At 40.7% G+C, this 24171-nt stretch overlaps 4 protein-coding genes and 1 long non-coding RNA gene across 6 annotated transcripts; 4 read left to right on the forward strand and 1 right to left on the reverse strand.

Annotated features, from left to right (window-relative positions):
* Positions 1 to 291: 291 nt before the first annotated feature.
* Ttc7 (tetratricopeptide repeat domain 7) lies at positions 292 to 4813 on the forward strand. Of its 2 annotated transcripts, none has more exons than XM_018106779.3 (9): positions 292 to 551; positions 619 to 901; positions 974 to 1085; positions 1153 to 2089; positions 2165 to 2713; positions 3928 to 4055; positions 4127 to 4240; positions 4309 to 4505; positions 4568 to 4813. In XM_018106779.3, the coding sequence occupies exons 1-9, from the start codon at positions 425 to 427 to the stop codon at positions 4698 to 4700; spliced, it is 2580 nt and encodes an 859-aa protein (XP_017962268.1). In that variant the 5' UTR covers positions 292 to 424; the 3' UTR covers positions 4701 to 4813. The 2 variants fall into 2 exon arrangements, with proteins under 2 accessions (XP_017962268.1, XP_089117575.1); XM_089261449.1 differs by having other exon boundaries at positions 3958 to 4055.
* Positions 4814 to 5131: 318 nt separating this feature from the next.
* LOC108654994 (uncharacterized) lies at positions 5132 to 8525 on the forward strand. The gene is made up of 2 exons (XM_018106634.3): positions 5132 to 6168; positions 7418 to 8525. Exons 1-2 carry the CDS (start codon positions 5656 to 5658, stop codon positions 8432 to 8434), a joined length of 1530 nt encoding a protein of 509 aa, XP_017962123.1. The 5' UTR covers positions 5132 to 5655; the 3' UTR covers positions 8435 to 8525.
* Positions 8526 to 11700: 3175 nt separating this feature from the next.
* LOC108654995 (uncharacterized) lies at positions 11701 to 14756 on the reverse strand. The gene is made up of 2 exons (XM_018106635.3): positions 14011 to 14756; positions 11701 to 12836 (listed from the first exon to the last, which is right to left on the reverse strand). Exons 1-2 carry the CDS (start codon positions 14417 to 14419, stop codon positions 11974 to 11976), a joined length of 1272 nt encoding a protein of 423 aa, XP_017962124.1. The 5' UTR covers positions 14420 to 14756; the 3' UTR covers positions 11701 to 11973.
* Positions 14757 to 15873: 1117 nt separating this feature from the next.
* Positions 15874 to 18461, forward strand: LOC108658386 (uncharacterized). Its single transcript, XM_089261716.1, has 5 exons — positions 15874 to 15927; positions 16117 to 16314; positions 17768 to 17849; positions 17938 to 18123; positions 18220 to 18461. Exons 3-5 carry the CDS (start codon positions 17801 to 17803, stop codon positions 18441 to 18443), a joined length of 459 nt encoding a protein of 152 aa, XP_089117842.1. The 5' UTR covers positions 15874 to 15927; positions 16117 to 16314; positions 17768 to 17800; the 3' UTR covers positions 18444 to 18461.
* A 1870-nt stretch (positions 18462 to 20331) lies between these two features.
* On the forward strand, positions 20332 to 21277 carry LOC149091228 (uncharacterized). Its single transcript, XR_016197137.1, has 3 exons — positions 20332 to 20470; positions 20770 to 20952; positions 21017 to 21277. It is a non-coding gene; the product is annotated as an uncharacterized LOC149091228 (long non-coding RNA).
* The last annotated feature ends 2894 nt before the right edge of the window (positions 21278 to 24171 follow it).

Consider the following 24171-nt stretch of genomic DNA (forward strand, 5'->3'; position numbering starts at 1 on the left):
ATTTTTAAAGAATGTAAAAATAGCTGGAATTTGATAAACAGCTGTTTGTTTTTCCACAACATTCCCATGAAAATAATTAGAAGATTGTCATATGCATGATGTATGTGAGATGTCATATTTTGTATGTCAGAACAGTCTGTGTTAAAAACTGACAAGTGTGCTAGTTACTAAGTCCGGCATTTAAAATTGATATGGATAACACGATATTATGATATCAGCGAAGATTGTTGGTATTCGACAGCACATATTGAGTGTGTGACGTAATGAGAAGGTGCGTTTGAGCAGGTGGCAACGCTGTGCTTCAAGTTAATGTAAGTGTGGCTGTGTGTGTGTGTTGCAGAAAATTGTAATCGAATTAAAAGTTGAAATTATTATACCAAATTACAAGGAACAAACGTGCTGGCCGCTTAATTAGTTAACTGTTATGGCCAATCGCACGCGCAACAACACGACCAAGGTCGAAGCTCTCATAGAGAGCTGCCGCAGCGAGGGTAAATGGCAGCGCGTCATCGAGCTGACGGACGAGCTGAAAACGGGATCGCCACATAACGGTAAAAGAAACGAAAGCTAAATAAAAAGCAAATAAATCAATCACTGAACTGTTTAACTGCTTTGCAGAGTGCTTGGCAAATTTCTTGATAGGCGAGGCTCGGCTGGAAAGCTACCTGGAAGAGCATGCCGTGGCCGCCGAGTCGACCTTTGGACGAGCCAAAAATGGCTTGGCGGAGGCGAGGCGTTATCTAAATCTTGCCTTGGGCGAGAGTGGCCAAAAGGCGGGCATTGCCTTGGATGCGTATTTGCTGCTGGCTAAGCTCTGCTACGCCTGCGGCGAGTACGAGCAGAGTCTGGAGAACTTCATTAAGGCGGAGTTGAATACGCTAGCCGAGAAGGAGCTGACACTGTAAGTAATTCCCTATTTCTGATATATTCTCTGATTCTTATTCATACATATATACATTTGATATATAAACAGGCGCAGCTTGAAGATCCTGGCTGAATCGTACGCTATTAAGGGCCTTTGCTTGGAGCAGCAGGCGCACAAGCCCACGTCCAAGTTCAAGAAAGCCGAAAAGGATACGGAAATGGTAAGATCCTGCTGCTTAAGCTCGCACAGAGCAGTAACAACAAATCAACCTCTTCACCCTTGATCAGATTTGCTGCTTTGAGCGCGCCTCGGACTTGGGTCTGCTCTACCTGCAGGAGTACGACATCGTGAGTGGAAGCAACAGCTCCTCAAACAATTCCACTACCGGCTCCACACTTAACGTGAATGCCGGGGTGCAGCAGTCGTCGAGCAGCTTCGCCATCAGCAGCACCATTCCGAGCAGCAGCGCAACCCTAGAAGTCAATCGCCGCATGGGCGCCATCCTGGAGACGGCGCTGCAGCGAGCGCCCATCGTCCTGATTAAGGCGGGCAAGCTGCAAGTGGCCGTGGAGAGATATCGCATTATGCTGAATGCCATTGAGACGCGTGCGACGCAATCGTTGCGCCTGACGCTGGCCCGGCAGCTGGCTGAGGTGCTGCTCCGTGGCGTGTCGGGCACAATCTACACGCCTCCGTTCACCACCAAGTCGGGTGGCAGCACCTTGCGTGGCGGCGGGGCAGCCAAGCGGCTGTGGAAGCCACGCAAGTACGCGGCCAGGCAGCAATTCACGCCGCGCAATCAGCAGGAGGAAGTGATCCTGCTGCTGCTCATTGCCGAGGCTCTGGCTGTGCGGGACACCGTGCTGTCGCAGAGTCCGGAATTCAAGCAGGCGCGACAGCACGCCATGGGCAATGTGACCGCCGTCTACGATCTGCTGGCGCTGGCCACGATCCGCTGGGGTCTGGTGCAGCTGCTCAACGAGTCCTTCGAAAAGGCGCTCAAGTTCAGCTTTGGCGAGCAGCACATCTGGCGGCAATACGGGCTGAGCCTGATGGCCGCGGAGAAGCACGCGTACGCGCTGCGCGTGCTGCAGGAGTCGATGAAGCTGACGCCGGGCGATCCGCTGCCCTGCCTGCTGGCCTCGCGCATCTGCTACGAGAGTCTGGAGACTGTGAAGCAGGGGCTGGACTATGCGCAGCAAGCGCTCAAGCGGGAAGTGAAGGGTGAGTGCAGGCGGACTCACATTGTTCACTTGTGCCTCTCTATTTCTCTCTCTAACTCTCTGAAATACATTTTAGGTCTTCGTCCGTCCCGGAGCCAGCTCTTTGTGGGCATTGGATACCAGCAGCTGGCCATTCAGGCCACGCTGAAGAGCGATCGCGACAGCTACAATAAATTGGCTCTGGAGGCCTTGGAGCGCGCCGTTCAGCACGATGGCAACGATCACCTGGCCGAGTACTACCTGTCGCTGCAATACGCGCTCCTCAATCAGTTGGGCGAGGCTCTGAGCCACATTCGCTTCGCCTTGGCGCTGCGCATGGAGCATGCGCCCTGCCTGCATCTGTTCGCTCTGCTGCTGACGGCCTCGAGACGTCCGCGCGAGGCGCTGGGCGTGGTGGAGGACGCGCTGCACGAGTTTCCCGACAATCTGCAGCTGCTGCATGTGAAGGCGCATCTCCAACTGAATCTGGAAGACGCCGAGACGGCGCTGTCCACGGTGCAGCACATGCTCGCCGTCTGGCGGGACCTGTACGAGGCGCAGCTGGCGGGCGAGGAGGAGAAGCATTCGGATACCAAGAGTGGCATCCACCTGATTCACTCTTCGCAAATGTCCGACAAGGATTCGAGTAAGTTTTTGTCGTGCGTCAACATCGCAATAGACCGCAAAACAACTCCTGCCTCTAATACTAACCATATGTTCTGTATAAATACAAAAACACATTACCTACACACACACACACACATACGCATACATATATATATTTATATAAATCTATGACATCTTTGTAACTACCCAACTTCTGCGGAATGTGTCTGTCTACTTAAAAAAAAAAAAAAAAAAAACATTCATAAATAACATAAAACATAATTGTAAGTCTTAATTGCAAATTAAAGAACGAGAATTGCTTGAGTGGAACGTCGGCTGGAATCGACGTCCTTGTACAATTGCAATATAGATGATAAATAAATTAGATGCAGATAGAGATAGTAGATGCAGGAATTTTAAAGTCACTAATCTAATATATTCAGGAAAGATTATGAAAGACTAGTTTAAAGATGCATGAGGTGAATAGCTATGAAGTAATTGATAACTGAATTCATCACAGAAATGATCAATTAATAATTCAAGTTTCTTTCAATTTTCTATCATATGCACATAAACGTTTTAGCTTAGTTATGGCGAAATGAATCTATTCTATTAAAATTATTAGCCCTCAAATTTTATTGTATTTTGAGATCTTCTATTTTGTTCATATTGTTCATATCTTGTTTGTTTCTACACCTGATTGTTTCTGTGAGGAATCAATTCATATCCAACCTACTTATGAAATAATCTATTTCAGGTTTTTTTCCATCTTTTCTATCCGGTCCGATCGGCATATATATGCATAGATTTGATTTGTTAAGCATATTATAGTGACTTCAAAGATCCAAATGTAAACACTATTTTCCAAATTCATTTCGTATTCAGATTCTGGAGTTGATTAAATTTCACCTGGGGTCGAGTTCAGGAAAATTAGAGGAATAGAGGATTATCTCTTTGCAAATGTATAAATTGCTTCTTTTTATGCTTCTACATTGTGGTTCTGTCTTTTTCTCTCTCTTGCTCTCTCTTCTTCTTTCTGCCTTTCGGATCTTCTCTCGTTTATGTTGTACATTCTTCTGCCTTGCCTGCTCTTAAACCTCTTTGCAACCTCTCGCATGCGTTTCTTGAAATTTAGGCACGATTACTGATTGTGTATACTGTTGTTTTTAGTACTCTCCAACTCGAGCTGGTTAATCTAACATATTTTCACTCTCGTTTCATTTGTAACTCTCAACTTGTTATCGCAACTTTAAGATTCCGTCTACGCTGCCTCGCTGGCCGCAGTCTCGCGCGTAGAACAGGCGCTCAGTGAGGCGGCTAGCTCGCTGAGCTCGTTCACCCAGAGGCCGGGGCCGCGCCGTCCCTGGATGCTGCAGATCGAGGTGGGTTATTGGTTTACTACTGTAAATCATATTGTACAGCTGACACTAATCACATACATGTCCTTCTGTAGATCTGGCTGCTGCTCGCCGATGTCTATATGCGCATCGACCAACCGAACGAGGCGCTCAATTGCATACACGAAGCCACGCAAATATATCCGCTCTCGCATCAAATTATGTTCATGGTGAGTTGGCCTTTCGCACATCGCCTATCGCCATCGACAGCATCTTATGTCTAACATGCACTTTGCAGCGCGGTCAGGTGCATGTTTATTTGGAGCAGTGGCTGGATGCGAAGCAATGCTTTCTGAATGCCGTTGCCGCCAATCCGAATCATACCGAAGCTCTGCGCGCTCTAGGCGAGACGCATTTAATACTGGGCGAGCCGCGGCTGGCTGAGAAAATGCTGAAGGATGCCGCTAAATTGGATCCCAACTGTCCAAAGATATGGCAAGTGTTTAATGAATGCGCCAAACTCAGGCATGCTAAATGCTCAGCTGTTGATCTTGCAGGTTCTCGCTGGGCCAGGTTATGGAAACACTAGGCGATTACAATTCATCTGCTGACTGCTTTGCCACCTCGCTGCAGCTGGAGCCGTCTTGCCCGGTGCTTCCGTTCACCTCGATACCTTTAGTTTTCGAATAGGCATTTCGCTTGAGCTGACCTCAGCTGAAGAACAAAAGTAGATGAAGAGAGCAATATTACTTAGTAGAAAATTGATCGATGTGTATTTATGATCTTATTATTATTATTATGAATTTATTCCGTGGTTATTGTCAGTATTATATATTACGACAAGCATTGATGGTGTAAATTGTGTGTATGTATGTAAATTATTAGCGACCCCTATTCAGACATGTTTGCTTTTCCGTTAGGAACTGCAAATCTGTTCATTTCAACGATATGAAGGAAATCGGGATGTTATTCAATGTATGTTATTTATTTCATAATATAGAAATATGTATACCAAACGAATTAATTAATTTCAATATATAGATGATGTTCGAAATGCAATTTGTTAGACTAACTTTAGTTAGTATGATGTAGATCATGTTTATGTATTTTCCGTATTAGAGGATATGTCGAATTATTCTTTTAGATCTTTATTTCTATTCCAATTTCGATAGATTTCGTTGCATTGCGTGCGTGAAGTGTTTTAGAAATTTTGTAAATAGCTGAACTTCTATATTCACATGTCCTTCGAAATGCTTCCTTTCACTTCTCGTGCTCTAATTGGCACAGCCAATTTCCGGTCAGAAATATCAGCGGAAACCTCGAAAGTGTTCCAAAAAGAAGAAGAAACATGAAAGGCACGAAGCAAGTCAAAGTCAAAATAAAAATAAATCGACAACTCGTTGCCAAGGGCAACGGGCGAATGGCCAATCAATAGAAAAGTAAACAAATCTAAGTGGAAGGTAGAAAAGGCCACTGCAGGTGCGCAGGAATTTGGGTTTTGGGTTTACGAGCAGATTAATTAATATACCAAAAAGTTCAGCTGGAATGCAGCTCGAATTATTGCGCCAGCTAAGAAGTTAAGGCTTAGAGCTGAGAGTGAAGAGTGTGGCCTGCATCTGGAGTCGGTGATGGACTGTTGAGCAGGATGACGCCCAAGAGGAAGCGTCAGCGCGGCAGAAGCCGCGCCAAGGAGCAGCACAAGCAGCTGCTCGCTGCCCTGGAGCTAACGGACAGCTGCTGCGATATATGCCACTGTGATTGCTACAGTTCGCACAGCAGCGGCAATGGGAGTGGACCTGTTCGTGCCTCAGCAAACACAGAGACGCAGCTGAAGCAACTGGATCAACAGATACGCGCCTTGGAGCAGGTGCAGCGCAGCGAGGGCAGCGCCAACAGAGACGGCAGTCGAGTGCGCAGACACAGCAGGCAAATCAGCGCTTCCAAGTCCCCAGCGGAGCCCCGCATCCCGCAGAGTCGACGCGGCTCGGCAGAGTGCCTCACACGCGTCTCGACAGCGTCCAGGAGCAGGCGCTCCAAGAGTGCGGGCAGCAACCGTTGCCCCTCCCGGGAGGAGCCTCTGGAGGCTCGGGTCAAAGAGAAACCTTCCAAGCAGCGAGCTGGTCGCACGGGTGGCCTGCGCGACTGCGAAATGCTCCAGGTGAGTGCGACGTGAATGAGGAGGAGGAGAAACAGATAACTAGCTACTACTTGATACTGTAGTTGCTGTTAATAGTACAGTCGAGTCTCGATAATTTGTAAATAACTCGTTTTCGATAATTTGAATTTCTGAGAGTTAAGAGTGTATTTTATATATCTTTGATTTTTGTTCAAATTTACCCCCACCCCGATATCCACCCCCTCACCATCATATGTATTCAAGGCGTATTTGAAATACTAGAGACTTCCGCGTTGGTAAGTGCATACATTCATTTCATTGCATTTTCCTAGAGCGGACATTTTGCTCCTTGAAATAGTATTTGGTATCGATTCAGCAAATAAGGTGATGCCAAGCAATACCAATTTCGAAAGGCATCTTGGCCTTGAAAGGTTTACCTTACTCAGTGAACCTTTTAAGTTGAGTACCAAAGATGCGCATCCCAGATCCTATTACGTTATATCGTATACTGAGCTCCTTATAGAAAGTCACGATTTTTCAGGCAATGTGAATTGAATACGCGCCGTGCCCGATGCATATTACAGATCTGCAGTAATCCTCGTGGCAAGCTGAGTTCCCATTCCAAGACTGTGAAAGATACTAATGCGCCTAGCGCGATTTGATTGTAGATATGTCTATCTATCACAACCCCAGCCCTCCAGGTTTTAAGCAATAACTGGGCTACGCACGAGTATAGAGTTAGACTAACAAATTTCAAGTATCTAGCTTGAATCACTCCTGCAGACAGACAGATCGAGGGACAACTGAAAGGTGGAGGAGGGGTAGGAGGAGGAGCAGGGAAAGGAAAAACAGGAACAATAGTTAAATCAACACAAATGAACTATTTTTCATTCCTCATTCAAGCATTTGCGAGTGACTCAGTTGAGTTGAATGTTATCAACCATATGATAAAGTGGTGGCCCAATGCACCTGGTTAGAGTTGAGGCTTGTCTGCCACCTTCAGTTGCACATGCCTGCAGACAAGGGCCTTAGGCGCCAATCGTTGTATATTGCCTATATACTAACTAGTATGATCAAATTCGGACTTACCGAATAAATCCAAATCTATGATATGACTCGTGTAGATTTGCGCAATGTAGATAAATTGCCCGAGGAATACACTGAGTTTAAGTCCGAAAAGTGCCCCCTTTGTCCTTGAAAATGTCTTAAGCTGTGAAGCCTTTTGTTTTCCATCCACAATATTGGAATTTTCCTCAATTTGTTTAAAAATCTCGGGTCCATGTCATTGCAGACTGTGTTCGGCTCACTTAGGGGCACCGATGCCTCGACGCTGGCCATCGGTGGCAGCCGCGCCAGGTCCAAGTCGCAGGAGAACATGTCGCTGGTGCCGCTGGGCCAGAAGCAGGGCCACAGCTCGCTGTGCGCCTCCATGGCCAGCCTGTGCCTGGCGCCGACGGTGCGCGCTGCCTTTGAGCGAGTGCCCAGCCACGATCAGAGGATCCTGAATCGGATGGCTGTGAAGCGGAGCGAGCGGGCGGCGGACAAGGAGCACGCGTGGCTGGCACGCAAATACTGGGAGAACGAGCGGCTGGAGCGACAGCTGCTCAAGTGCGAGCAGCTGGAGGAGTATAAGCGGGCCGTGCACGACAAACAGTTCCAGGACTACCTGCTGACCAAGGCGCGGCTGCAGGCGCTGGCTGAGCGGGATCTAGCCGAGCTGCGGCGGCTGCGCGGCGCCTTGGAAGCCAAGGATGCGGCGGCCAAGCAGCGCCTGGCGGCGATGCGTCTGGAGCGCGACTTGACGCTCTGCCAGCGACGCTGCGAGGAGTCGCGTCGCAGCGAGGCGGTCAGTCTGCAGCAGGAGGAGCAGCAGCTGGACGAGACGCTGCGCAAGCGGGACACGTGCATCCGGCTCACGCAGCGACTGCGCCGTGCGGATCAGCTGCGCTCGCAGCTGCTTGAGAGCTACTTGAAGCGGCTGCAGCACGACAACCAGCTCGAGCAGCTGCACCACGAGGAGCACTGGCGCGAGCGCCAGCTATCGGAGCGCCTGAAGCGCGAGCAACTGCAGCACGACATCCAGCGCAAGCGGCAGCAATCGCAACGCTTTGTCGACTGCCGGCAGCGCAAGCACGAGGCGCGCTTCCGCACTGCCAAGATCTCAGCCAGCCTCAGGGAGCTCGTCCGCCAGTCCGTGACGCCCGAGTCGGCCGTGGACCAGCCGTCGAGCAGCCTCTGCGCCCAGCAGCAAGCGCAGCTGGCACGCCTGCTCTTCACGCAGCGTCCGCCAAAAGACTTTCACAAGTAATTACCAAACGAGCCGAACGAGCCCTAACTAACTGGGAAATAGCTGTTAAGTGTGCTAATGTTGTTATTGTATAATTAAATTCGAGAAATCATGCGAGTCTGACTCATCAATTCATCGATTCAGTCGGAATCGCAGGAGCTGTGTCATAAATATGATAGAATGAGCAATCGAGGTTCAGTTCTATTTATTGTTTGGGATCTTAACTACAGATACCAAAGGTCTGCTGGATAGGCAGGAAATAGTGAACTAATTTAAGCAAATGAAATGGTTTTGCGACAGCCGGGCGGTGCCGACTACATAAACAATTCTCTATCGTATTATATCGTAAGTGGTCTGTAGAGGAGAAGATGCAATAAAACGTACATGTTATAATTTGATCGTTGATCTCCGAGCTTAGACAACAGATGACATTTTGAACATAGCATTAAAGTTGCGGGAAAGAAACATATAATATTTAAGATGCAGTTAGAATATGTATGTGGATCAATTTTACAATATAATTGATACATATTAGTTCTTCCACTGCAGTACATTTCCCTATTCTTTGAATATCTCCTGGATTATCCTGTTAAGATTCCGCTCCACACTCCAGGCTCTCGTGTACAAAGTTTTCTTAGTTGTCCACCTTAGGGTTACCATACACTTGGAAGAACACTAGTTCTGGAACATAGTATTCATTTAGTTAGTGTATTACATTGAGTGTCTATGTATTAGCTTTAAAATTTTAGAATTATTGCTCATCAGCAGTAAAATATATAGTTTTGCCATTATTAAATTTATGGGATTTGTTCATAGTAACTATAAGACTTCAGAATAAATATATATTCATATTTTCAAGTATGATTCTTGAGACGGGCTCTATCCGAACGTAACCTAGAAGGCAAAAATAGTAGGAGATATAAATGTAAGTTTGCAATTTCGATCTACAGCCAGTTCTGTTAACTTTATGTTCCCTGATGAGCATAACTTAAGGAAAAGAATTTGAAATAAAGTCTTCTGATAAGTTTCAAATTTACAATCTGAAATAAAAGCGATCGTCTAGAACGAAAAGATCACGTCTTGTCGAGTACGTGACGTGAGAGTTGCAGGCAATCGCAACAAAGCCCTGGAACCTGGGTAGGGTTGGGTCAATGTCTGGCTGTCTTGGTGTACCTAGCCTAGCCTCGATGCGTAATAATTGGCACTTTCCATACGGTATGACTAATTGTGCGAGTCTGTGAAGGGGCATACGAATAAACAGTTTAGAGAAATGTCCAGCGGGATATACAATGTAATCACATTGCCAGCCTCGCAGTCGAGGGTGACAAGGCTATCGGAATGCCCATCTCATCTTATCGGCTGTGAGTCAGTGGAAAGAGCTCTCGAGTTATCGTCTTCTACGCATTCCAGGCTATACGAATCGCTGACCTAGGCCATTCGACGGCGGTCACTTCCCCGTGTTAAATCAAAGTTAATTGGATTAACACTTTTTCTGGATCACAATTATGACATGTCTCGTTACTATGCCTTTTTCCATTTCTGTAGTTGTTGTTATGATGTTGCTGTTGTTATTCTCTGGTCATTTTGTAATTGAAGTCAATGAAAATTGTCTTTGCTAGTGAATGGGTCGTGTCTTCTCTGGAAGCTTGTTTACGGTCAGACTGCCAGGCACTTGTTTTGATTAAAGGCGTTGATAGTGGAACCGGCATATGTATGTATGTATATACACATCTATTTACCGGGTACACAATACATATATTTATATATACATATGTACGTATTTTAATAAGAGTGCTCTAGTGGAGATTGTTCGACTATGAAATACCCTGATACCTTTGAGAAGCGGTTGAGCGATAGAAATATATCAAATCTGTTTAAATTTGTTTTTGGTTTATGAGTTACGTAAAAATGAAAACAATAAATAAAACAAAAAATGTTAATTGCTGCGTGGGGTATAGCTGGAGTAAAATTTAGTGGATATAATGGATAGATAGCTGAGTTCATACAGAAGGACAGATAGACTGGCAGACGGGCAGGATAAGGAATAATTAAAAATGGACTGAGCTCAATGAAGGCAGTCGTACTCAGTATGCTCTATAAATATTTATTGAGCTTGGGCATTTTCCGTGCTGATAAGTTTTATTTTAAAGTGGTGTTTGAACATAGATAATGCGGAAAGTTATTGTTATATTGGTAATAGTATTATTTGATTGCTTATGCTCCAAAAACATTGAATAAATGTATTCAATAATTATGAGCTTCACACTTCAAGTGGAAAATATTTTCAGGCTGATACTCTTGAACAGTCTTGATTAAGTGTGTGTTTTTACAATCTTTAGAAAGTCTATTGGGCATCTTCAAAATTGACGATTACGTTTCAAAATTATTTTGTAAAACAATAGAGAGTGTCAACAATAAACTATTTATTATTATGTTGATAAGAACATTATATAAACTACATAAGATCATGTGAGATTATTAAATCTAATGTGGACAGTTTGTTCACTGTGCTTACTTGAAGAGAATAAATCGGAATACAAAAGAGTAGTAACAATAGAATAAAACGACATATGAAAATGTTTCTTAAACATTTTTATTATAGTCAATGAGAGACTTTTCAGTGTATACTCTGAGCGCTATAGAGTATTGAATAAGTGATAAGTAAAGCAAAAATAAAAAAAAAAAAACAAACAAAATTCTTGCGAAATTGCTGGAACATTACTTGCGCTTTCTTAACAGTATCTTTTGTATATGTATTTATTTATTGCTTTCTTCTCAGTTTTTTTTTTTTGCATGATCTGTGGCAATTATATACTTTTAATTTTTATTTATAATTATTGTATAGTATATTTTATTTTCATGCTTAATATTAATGATGTACATATAGAGAAATATACATATTGATTACAGGAAAATATGCAAAGATGTTTTATGAGCGTAACAGCGGCGTTTTCGAAGATTTTAAACGTGTGCTTCCATCAAACAACCAAAATTCATATTTATATGTGTGCATATATGTATATATATACATAGTCATTTTAATATTTATGTTGATGTTGTGAAATACTTTAGACAAATCATTATGATTAAAAATAGAAATTTCAATTGATTTATTTTGCTTTATTTTTGATTTGTATGATAAATTCGTATATAATTCTATTATGCCTAGTAAATAAATTAAGATATTTTTGTTGCTTAATTAACTTTGAAGACGTATCAACTATTGAAATGTTATGTCTATAAATAATGTATATATATTTGTATTTATATAAAAATTTATTATCAATTATATATACATATGTACATATGTGTATTCATATTCCTATTGATATTTGATTTCATATTTGCATGTTTGTGTTGAAAAATCTAATACTTCTACCCGGCCTAGAGACAGATAGCTACAAATTGCATCACTTGTCAAAGTTCACAAATTTCAATTAACAAAGTATGATTGCAAAATAAGTTCAAATCCTAATTATTATGTAGAAATTTTGATGTACGATTCCTTAGGCAATAACTGAGTTTTTAGTAAGAGAAAACATGGTGTAATGGCAACGAGCTTAGCTCTCAAGGTCGACGTACTTCAGATTCATCTGCGACTCCATAAGATTCGAGTGCTGCCTCAACGTGTGGTTGTTTAGATTGCCAACGCTCTGGTAGGACTTGTCGCAGTAGGGGCAGGCGTAGGGCTTTTCGCCGGTGTGCACCAGGTGGTGAGAGTTCAGGTGGCCCCGCGTGAAGAAGGCCTTGTTGCACTTATCACACTTGTAGGGTCGCTTGGACATGTCCGGATCGTGGGAGCGCATATGGGTGCGCAGATCCGATTTGGTGGGCCACGTCTTGCCGCACACGGTGCAGTCGAAGATGCGCGGCTTCGTTTCGCCCGTGTGCATGCGGGCATGCGAGATCAGTTGTGTGCGCAGCACAAACCGTCGATCGCACAGCTCGCAGACAAACGGCCGCTCGGTGGAGTGCAGCGAAGTGAAATGATAGCGCAGGCTGTGCCGCGACGCGAAGCTCTTCGCGCACACCTCGCACTTGTAGCGCAGCCCATCGCCCAGCCCATGCACCGATATCATATGCAGCTTCAGTTGAAAGTTACGCGTGAACTTCTTCTCGCACTCAGTGCACGGACATAGCGACTTTGGCGTCCTACTGCGTTCCCCTTTCGCGCTGTCCCCTGCTGTGGCCGCTGCCTTGCGAGGCGCCCTCTTTCGCTTGGGCGGCACTACTAGTTCTGCCTTGCAATTCTGTTCCTCTTTCGCTTCCTCGGATTCTCTTTCTTCTTCTTGGGCGGGCTTCAATGGCTCCAGGTGACCTGGCAAATGGATGGGCGTGTTTAGGGTGGCAGCGTCCCAGGTGGAAATGGTTGTGTTCAGCTGCTCCTGATTATCGCGAAATAAATCAGACAGATCTAGCGAACCTACAGGGTAAGAAAAACATCATATATAGATATGGATAGATATTTAATATTACATATAATATTTTGCTTATACTATAGGATACGAAGTTTGTCATTTAAATTATCGAACCGTCTGAAGATTGGCTAAGTCTTTATATGTACAGTCTTACCAGGGATCGCAGGCTCAATATTATCTGACCCACTAATAATGACGGTTTCAGTGGTTTTACTTCTTCGTTTTCCCCCAAAATGAGAGATACATGTGAACTGCATACAGAATATGGGCATATATTAGTTTAGAGTTTTAACAGGGGCCAGCAGGAAGAACTTGGTTGAGAGGCCTAACAATTGAATTTAAATTATACATAAACAGATCACTATAGACCTACGGTACTTCGCAGGTCTTCTTAGTTCTTTTATATAGAAAAGATATAGAGATCAAAACAATAATCCTGAAAAGGGATTCGCGCCCGAAAATAAATCTGCCAGATTTATTAAGATGCTCAGTCTGTCATCCTTAACAGAATATATTAATATCTTTTGAAGGTTTATACGACTTGTTTTAGGACTTCTTGAACAGCGAAAATCTGTTTTACTCTAATAAGAACTTAATATAATTAAATATATTTGCATTTATATATTAAATAAATAACTTATTTATTTTAGAATGCTAAATCAAATCTTTAATATATTTAATATAATTTTGCTTTTGACATAGGAATAAAGTCAAAGAACAAATTTCTAATCTGGTAATTGAAACTAATTATAATTAGTTTTTTTGGGTCTCTATCGCTCACTCTCCTTCTCTTTCTCTTTAAATGACGTAACTGTGCAATAGAATATACTAAATACAGCTTCCTGATAAGCTGATTGCAATCAATCAATGCCTTTCGAATTGGATTTCATTAAAATGTGGATTTCATAGCAACCTAATTGAGAAATGTGTATACAAATCTTAGTTTGTATACAGATATGAACTACAAAGTAAGTAAGGCAGTTGCTGGCATTAGTAAATGTACTAAAGTTTAAAGTTTAAACGTGAATTGCGTTTAGTTCAAGCGGATGTTGCCTTGATCATGGGCAACGGGTGCAGATTATCGCTAGATAAGGTTTTATCAACATTAATTCTATTTTCGACACGTTTATGATTTATTTAATTAATTTGATGTGCTTATCAATTATTCAGTTCACTTACCAAAGTCAACCGGCTCCGGCAGCGATGACACAGACATAGGCATGGACATGGACGTGGACATGGATGTGGACATGGGCGAGGACATGGACATTGACATGGACTTAGCCTTCTCCAGGCATCCAACCTCCCGTTCGAGGCACTCGAGAGCATCGTCCAAGGCCTGTTCGTTCCGGGCGCGTAGAATGCGCTCCGATTCCTCGCAGCGCTGACGAAAGTCAAGAGCGTCATGGAGTCGATGCAGGCAGAGCTGGCAGATGACATCGCTGGGCACGATCTGCAGAGTGGGGGACAGCGTGAGCAGCTGGCTGAGCAGTTGATCATTGTCGCCAATGCTGTGGCACTGCTCCGGCTGTTCCACCAGGCAGCAACGGCACACCACGAAGACCGAATGATTCAGCAGCGGGAACATAATGCTAATACCTTGAACTACGTCCGTCCGCTCAGCTGGACCGTTGATGGACGTCTGTGCTTTGAGCGTGTTCAATGACAACGATCGACGATCTCGACCGAAGACTGAGAAGTACTGATGCTAATGCCGCTGCTAATGTGGATGTCGATGCCGATGCTGATGCCGAAGTCAATGACGATGCTGATGCCGATGCCGATGCCGTTGCTGTTGCTGTTGCCGTTGCCGGCTGAGGGCGCACTGATAGCCCTTGACATGGATCGCCCGCCCTGCGATAAGAGTCCCGAGACTGTCTGTCAATGTTTGCTAATTTACAATCAGCGCTTACTAATTGATTATTGAGATCTGAATTCGGAATCGGGTATCTATGGTAACTGCACCCTCAGCGAGTACTTCAGTCGGCGTGTAACCGTCTACCTTATCGCCATGGCACCTCAGTGCTGATGAACTTCTTATCGCACAGTAATTTTTCCCATTTTGGTGGTCGCATCTTTGTATCTTTCAACGGACGCGAACCAAAAATAAATCAGCCTCTTGTCGCCCTTATCGCTTGGCTGTGTCGATCTTTGTACTGAGCGGGTTTCCCGTTCTCTCCACATGACAACTTTTATTTAATTGTTGTTGCTCTCGAAAAAGGGGATGCTCGAAGTGAATATATGACGATCGTGTTTGTTTTTTAAATTTGTTTGTGAGCGAGCTTAGGTATTACTTGCCCTTACACAGGCCCACACTGCAGCGCAGCCCAAGCACAGTCGCTGCTTACTGCGCAGCTAGCATAGCTAACTAATCCTATATTACCACAGATCGTAAATAAAACATAAATTTAAAATTATTTTAGCACACATATGCCAAACTAATTTGTTTATAATGAATGGAAATGGATCTTATAACTCTGCATTAGCACTATAATTGGTTCGTTTTCAAAACATATATATATATATATATACGAATATATATATATATATATATATATATATATATATATATATATATATATATATATATATATATACTGTTATGTAGGTAAAACATAGAAACATAGAATGCCTTGATGCTTTAATTTTGAATAAAATGGTCAAACTGCCAAAAAACTTTCTTATTTTGTTGTTTGGAATTATTGGTTTCCTTACAGAAAGTGGTCAGGAGATTATTAATTATTAATATAATAAGTAATAATGGTTCAGTCGAAATTGCCCTATGGGGATATATTTAGAAACTCGCGTACACACACATTCATAGGCACATATATATATATATATATATATATATATATATACGAATATATATATATATATATATATATATATATATATATATATATATATATATATATATATATATATATATATATATGCTGTTATGTAGGTAAAACATAGAAACATAGAATGCCTTGATGCTTTAATTTTGAATAAAATGGTCAAACTGCCAAAAAACTTTCTTATTTTGTTGTTTGGAATTATTGGTTTCCTTACAGAAAGTGGTCAGGAGATTATTAATTATTAATATAATAAGTAATAATGGTTCAGTCGAAATTGCCCTATGGGGATATATTTAGAAACTCGCGTACACACACATTCATAGGCACACTTAATCATGTGAATGGGCTGTGAATCGGGCACTTACGACTGGAGAACACTCTGCTTATTATTTTGAATGATCTTCAGGATATCAACATAAGATAACTGTATCTCTCATTATAGAGGCTGGAAATGTATTGAACAATGAATGCGTCAACTGTCGCGCGTACAGTGGATCTTGTGAAGTGAACAGAACAGGCTGGGCCCCCTTTAAGATGTCGTTGTTTGACTCTGAAATAGTTCGACCCATAGCCACATTCGAGATAGCAGATGTGGATACAAAACTGGCTGGCTGCGTTATTGATGGCTATACAATAACTGGTAATTAAATAATTTAAAAAACAAGTAAGAAAGCTCTAGTCGAGAGTGCTCGACTACGAGATCACCTGAACCCTTCGAGCAACTGATATTTCAATAATAATTCGCACATACACACGCACACACACACACACACACACACACGCACACACACACACACACACACGCATACACCGGCGATTGAGCTCGGGTTGCACTGCAGTGTTGGCGATATTATGAGAACTTTTTTGTGGAATAATTTAATTTTTAGACGTACGATCGTAATGAAACTTTCAGAACGTAATCATGATGTATAAATGTATGTGTATACCGAAGCTCAAGTCTCTAGTATTTGATATACGACTTCTACAAAGATGAGGATGAGGGGGTGAATTTAGGGGTGGGGGGTAAATTTTAACAAAAACCGAAATTGTATAAAATACATCTTTATATACATTTTAAATTTGGAGACTCTAGCTTGAAAGATGTAGGAGATGTAATTTTTTAAATGCTCTTCGATAAGGTTTTTTATCGATAAAAAAATATCGGAATGAGTTATCGTTTTTTAGTGATAAACTCGATATGCGCACGATATATACGGACATTTTAAAAAAAACGTTGAGGTCTCTAGCTCTTATATCTTCTAAGATCGACGCGTTCATACATACGGACAGACGGACGGACGGACGGACGGACGGACAGACAGACAGACGGACGGACAGGGCCAAATCGACTCAGCTCGTCGTGCTGATCAAGAATATATATACTTTGTGGGGTCTGCCACGCCCCTTCTGCCTGTTACATACATTTAAACAAAACTATTATACCCTGATTTTCCATTTTCAATGGGTTCAGGGTATAAAAATACTCAATACCAATATTAATGAAAGTCTGAATTTTATATGGTTATACTGCAGATGAAATAGACACATTCATTTGCTTCTGGGCCCCATATTTTGGATGTCAGACTGTCGCCAGCAAGGATTATGTTAACATACATCATTTCCATCATATTGCCTGCCAGCAATGTTTCAAGTATTGCCTTTGTAGCATTCACACAAATTCAGCAGATCGCGAATCATCATACAATCATACAATTTGTCTGCTTTTGTATATTTTATCTTTTACTTATAATTTATGATTAATTTGTTGTGAAATCAATATTTCGATAAATATATATGCACAGCTACCTTCGCTAAGCACAAAAGCTATACTCGATTCCATTTTGTAATATTGAAGTAATTTCTTCAGATACATAAATCTGCATTTGGCACCATTAAATATCTTAGCCCCATGATTGACTTTTATATCTGTACAATATATAAATTTCGCATTAATTAATTTTAAGAAAACTGAAGCGTTTCATAATTCAATAAACTGTAATAATTATGGAAAATGAAAAAATAATAATAAAAAGTATATATGTATATGCATATAACTGTCATCTGTCATTAAAAAGTTGTTTTCGTTGCTCCAGATAATTCGAATAATAAATACCAAAACTTCAAATATGTTTTTTAACATTAGTTTTGGCTATGTGCTGTTCAGTTTAATGATCAGTAAGTTAAGTTCTACGCGTCATATTCCTTCATATATTTATATATATAACCAACTATATTGCGAGTCACTGAAAACTGAACCTTACAGATGTTAATGGTCAACATAACAAATGTTTTGATTGTGTAGTCAATATTCACAATTGTAGGCCACCCAAAGACCTTTTTAAATTCACAGTACCACAAAAGGATTCTACGAAGGCCGTACAGAGGGAATATGACTCGGGATCTGAATCGGAGGTAGATAAGTGTATAAGGCCTGATATGAATTTAACTGGTAAGTCTATTCGCATAGTGTGGCTTAAGGATATTCTCCTTACATGGGTGTATTTATTATGGAAAATACTAAAGATTATTTACTGTTGCGTTTTAGGTGTTTTGAACGGTGTTCTGTGCTCCATTACTAAAGATAAGACCTGTGGCGTAATATCAAACAACTATAATGACGAGGGTGCTGTATGCTGGGCGTGTGCGACAGCCTGTCAATGTGATCGAATTAAATTCTCAAAAGCTGCAAGAGAAGCAGACCTTACATCGTTTATCTATTTGGAATCTTTTCAAATTTTAGTGTGTATAAGCGGATTGGGTATTTATTGATACATTTTCAAATACCTTGAGTCCTTTGAAATTTTTATTTGTATTCTTTTTATACCCTGAACCCATTGAAAATGGGAAATCAGGGTATAATGTTTTTGTGTAAAAGTATGTAACAGGCAGAAGGAATCATCGCAGACCCCATAAAGTATATATATTCTTGATCAGCACGACGAGCTGAGTCGATATAGCCCTGTCCGTCTGTCCGTCCGTCCGTCCGTCCGTCCGTCCGTCCGTCCGTCCGTCTGTCCGTATGAACGCCGAGATCTCAGAAGATATAAGAGCTAGAGAGCTGAAATTTTGTGTGCATACTCGTGTTTACCATACGCAGTACGTGTTTGCTATTTTTATTTTTTCGATAACTCATCCGATAACTTTTTTATCGAGAATAATCGAAAAATTGATTTTGTTTTTTGAGCCGCATCGGAGTACTATTAAACGTGGAGACTTCAGATTTACTATGCATATTCCATGAATACAAACATTATGTAATCAACAGATTTTGGATACCACGCCCCCTTCGCCACCAATTTGTAAAAAACGTATTTCAAGTACTAGAGACTTGTGCTTTAGAATGTACACACATTTTAACCATATAATTACGCCAAGAATATTTCATTAAGATCGTATGTTTACAAAAGAAGTTGTTCACCAAGTAAATTCTCATACTATTGCCCACACTGCAGCGCAGCCCAAGCGCAGTCGCTGCTTACTGCGCAGTTAGCAGAGCGCGGGCGCGTGAGGGTGGATGCATGTAAATGTATGTGTGCGTGCATAAAAGAAGTGCAGAATGGTAAGCATATCAGCTTGGAGGGTTCAGGGTATCTCCTAGTCGAGACTAGAGTCTTCTTACTTGTTTAAATATAATCTATATCTAGATCGAGAGCGAGAGCGAGAGCGAGAGCGAGGAGCGATAGCGACGAGCGAGAGCGAGAGCGAGAGCGAGAGCGAGAGCGAGAGCGAGAGCGAGAGCGAGAGGAGCGAAGCGAGAGCGAGAGCGAGAGCGAGAGCGAGAGCGAGAGCGAGTAGCGAAGCGATAGCGAGAGCGAGAGCGAGAGCGAGAGCGAGAGGAGAGCGAGAGCGAGAGCGAGAGCGAGAGCGGAGAGCGAAGCGAGAGCGAGAGCGAGAGCGAGAGCGAGAGCGAGAGCGAGAGGAGAGCGAGAGCGAGAGCGAGAGCGAGAGCGAGAGCGAGAGGAGAGCGAGAGCGAGAGCGAGAGCGAGAGCGAGAGCGAGTAGCGAGAGCGAGAGCGAGAGCGAGAGCGAGAGCGAGAGCGAGAGCGAGAGCGAGAGCGAGAGCGGCGAGAGCGAGAGCGAGAGCGAGAGAGAGATCGAGAAGCGAGAGCGAGAGCGAGAGCGAGAGCGAGAGCGAGAGCGAGAGCGAGAGAGAGAGAGCGAGAGCGAGAGAGAGAGCGAGAGCGAGAGCGAGAGGAGAGCGAGAGCGATATCTATATCTATATCTATATCTATATCTATATCTATATCTATATCTATATCTATATCTATATCTATATCTATATCTATATCTATATCTATATCTATATCTATATCTATATCTATATCTATATCTATATCTATATCTATATCTATATCTATATCTATATCTATATCTATATCTATATCTATATCTATATCTATATCTATATCTATATCTATATCTATATCTATATCTATATCTATATCTATATCTATATCTATATCTATATCTATATCTATATCTATATCTATATCTATATCTATATCTATATCTATATCTATATCTATATCTATCTTTTTTGTTCTCTCTAGCCAAAATTCTTCTCAAGTCACAAGGATTTTATTTGGGTAGGGTATCAATATCATGTTTCTGTACCTATGTCTATGACAAATAATTTCTTTAAACTTTCTCAAAACTCAGCAAGCTCTTGTAATAAATACAAGTCTAAATGTTTTTTATCAAAATTAAATTTGAGTTCTGATATCAAAATTTTTAGTTTAAAGGATGAACACATTCAAAATATCTTACATTTTCTTGTTTTTTCTTCTGTATAATGGTAATTTCAATTCCTGATAACTGTGGTTAAACTATATATACTATATTTAGGCCGACTTTTATTTTAATAAAAACCTGGGAAATCTGACGTAAAATTTCTTTTGCTTTTTAACTGACACTCCAAACAAATAATAATAAAAAAAAAAAAACGTTTAGGTTTTTATAAAAAAAGAAAAAGACTAAAATTATAATATCAATATTATCTTAACTACATATGTATGCCCATTCTTGACAGCATTAGATATTTAAAACCCATGCCTATTTTTTATACTGAGTGTTTAAATAAGCAACATTTTACAGATGTGTGTGGACATGGAAATAAGTGTTTTGATTGCACTGGCTATATTTCAAATTGTAAGCCAGCGAAAAATCTTGTGTTCATAAAAAATAAAACAGCTGACGAGGGCAAAGTACAACCAATCGGGAATACAAGGCCGGACGAAACTCTGGATGAATGCATAGATCCTAAAATGAAAATAACTGGTAACTCTTCTTTATTAAGAACGCATCGTAAACAGTCGATGAAATAACATTTTTGGTATATCAGATACTTTATCAAATGCTGTGTGCTTCCGGGCCAAAGATAAAACATGTGGAATAGTAGGACCGAGTATCATTGTCTATAGAAGTTTGATCTGTTTTGAATGTGAATTGGCCTGCAATTGCGATATAGATTCAGGTGGTACCAGAGGGCAGGGAATATTTCTTGGAGTATTTGCAATTTTGAGTTTTGTTAGTATATTAAGAAATCCTATTCAGATTTATCGTCCATTTATAAACAGATTGTAAGCATTATGTTTGAGTTAAAGCAATACCTATACAGATACAGTAATAGATATGAGCTTACTGAAAATAAAATATTTATAAGCCCTCTGAAAAAACTGTACTCTAATGTGTTTTAATTGATATACAATGCGATGGTTTACTTCTTATTCCTGTTACGTGCCATCCAAATCTCAAAGTAATAATCGAGATTTTTCATGTGCAAAAGAGTTCCATCACTAATTTTTATATGTCTCATCCTAAGCAAATTTAATAAATTCGCACACACACAAACAGTTTGAATACGTTAAATGAACATTTATTAAATACAACTTGAAGAAAACGAAGACAGCGAGAAAAGCAAATAGAGATATTTTATCATAATCTAAAAAGTTATGTATGAATGAAATTAATTTGAATGAAAAAGTATATTTAGAGATATCGTTTGGCTTAGTGTAGTGCGGAATTTACTGATGATGTTGCCCAATCGTATTCAATCTTATTCAAAATCCAATCAACGCTTTCTTGATGCCACAATGTTTACTCATTCTCAAAGATATATATATATATATATATATATATATATATAGAGCGTCGTAAAACGCCGCTGATTGCACAGAATTAAATTCAACTATACGATTCGAAGCATCGCAGTGTGCAGTACTCGCAGATACAGATACAGATACACCTACACCTACTCAATTGAATGGGCCGTCAATCCTCGACTGAGTTGAACGTGCTTATCTGGCATTTTGTTTGCGCTATCAACAGACCATCCAGCAGATCGCCGTCTATATAGTTAGTCCATATACGAGTACATATAATATTTTCAATACTTGTCGCACATTGCTTCTGCGTATTTTTATCACACAAACGAGCTAAGTGTATCTGTGTGTGTATGTGTGTGTATATTCACTGTTTGAAATAAATTGTATATAATTTTTATTAAAATTTCCGCTTAAGCATCTCCCCTTCTCTTTCCCTCCTATATATGTGTGAGGTTTTTAGTCGCCAGCTCTTTCTCTATGCTACGGAATTTTCTGAACTCTCAAGCATATTTCTCACACTGATCTAATGAATTAGTCTTGTCTTTTAGTTCCTGACATTTAAATATTTAAATGATATTAGACTTATACGCTATTTTTGTCTGTGAGCTTTAAGAATTTCGAGATTTTATGAAGTCGCCGGACTCATTGCTCAAATGTTGTTTTAATGATAGCCGAAGGTCTAACCATTTGTTTAATTATTTGAAAAAATATTTTATGTTGGTATCTTGAATATCTCAATAGTTAAGCTTAGGAAGTACATATCTAGTTTACCTAATTATTTAATTAAGAAAAGTACAACAAAGAACAAGTAAGAAAGCTGTAGTCAAGACTGATCGACTACGAGATTCTCTGAACCCTTCGAACAAATGATATTTCCGTAATAATTCGCACACACACACGCACATACACTGGCGAATGCGCTTGGGTTGCGCTGCAGTGTTGGCAATGTTATGAGAACTTAAATGTTGAATAATTTAATATCTAGACTTCTAATGTATGTACATTCCATTTAATGAAATAGCGAAATGGACATTTAAAAAAAAAATTTAAGTCTCTAGCTCTTATATGTTCTGAAATCGACGCGTTCAAGCATAAGGACAGACGGACGGACGGACAGACATTTTGACAAAACCATTATACCCTGATTTCCTATTTTCAATGGGTTTAAGGTTTAGTTTAAATAAACTAATTTACGTTGATATTCCTTCTCCAGAATCGAGCCGCTAAAGCATAATGGAATATCTGTGCATCTTTAATCAAACTAAGGATCCACAAATTGAAAAATAACTCTGAGTACAGCTCTCGATTATTCTAATAATTCTCCATAATTCTAGATTTTCCAGATTCCTCTGGTTTAATTTCAGATATCAGATTTACAAACTGAGCTATATAACAATAATCATATACTACTTTTCTCTTGAAAATGAAACATTAAAAATGATCCTCAATCTACCACGATATCACAATACCATATCTGCATAAAATGGCGAATATTAAGACGATTGATGAGCTCATCACTCTCTCAAAAGCCAAATTTATATTGAAAAAATCATATTCAACTCAAGATACAAGCTAATAGGGCTCTTGTCTTGCCCCCCTAGTTTCAAGATAGATAGTCACAACTAAAGGTTTCTCATCCATTTTCCTTTACCATCTAAATATATCAATCAATGTTTTAATTAAATTTAATGTAAATATGATATCTCAGCTGCACAGACATTAAATAAGTCTGAACTCTGTAAAAATAAAAATAAGCTAGCTTTAAGCAACATGTAATAATCTGGAAATGAAGCATATATTAAATTGAATAGAATACAACTTTTCTCATTTCTGATTAATTTTCATTCTCATGGTCTCGCTATTTCTCATTCAGTCCCGTTGCCTTTCTCTCGTAATTTTTGTGCAATTTCAGCCCACTTTTTTGCGATTGCTGAATATGAATGCACCTTTAACCAAAATCGGGCAGTAAGTTGAACCGCTCCTGTTCTTCAGTGCTCTAAATCTTTTGTGTTTTAAATTTTAAATTGAAATGCAAGTGAAGGGTAAATAAAAAGTGAGAAGATGCATTTGTACATACATACATATATATGTATGTATGAATGTATGTATGTATTTATGTATGAATGTATGTATGTATGTATAAATGTAAGTATGTATGTATGTATTTATGTATGTAGCACAGCTACACAATTCTCGCGAAATCCCTTCAATAAACGTTTATGGCTGCTGCTCAGGCGCATAATTCATACGAAACTCTTACAAATGATATTAGACACACGCACACACCTGAACGCGCTGATACCTCCATGACACCGTTAATCAGTGTACGCAGGCGCGGATGAAAGTGCTGAAGCAGCGATTAATGAACGAACATGCGACCTTCAGACTTGAG

This window comes from Drosophila navojoa, chromosome 5 (assembly GCF_054131105.1).
Source record: "Drosophila navojoa isolate 15081-1374.11 chromosome 5, UAZ_NAV_1.0, whole genome shotgun sequence".
Lineage (NCBI taxonomy): Eukaryota > Metazoa > Arthropoda > Insecta > Diptera > Drosophilidae > Drosophila > Drosophila navojoa.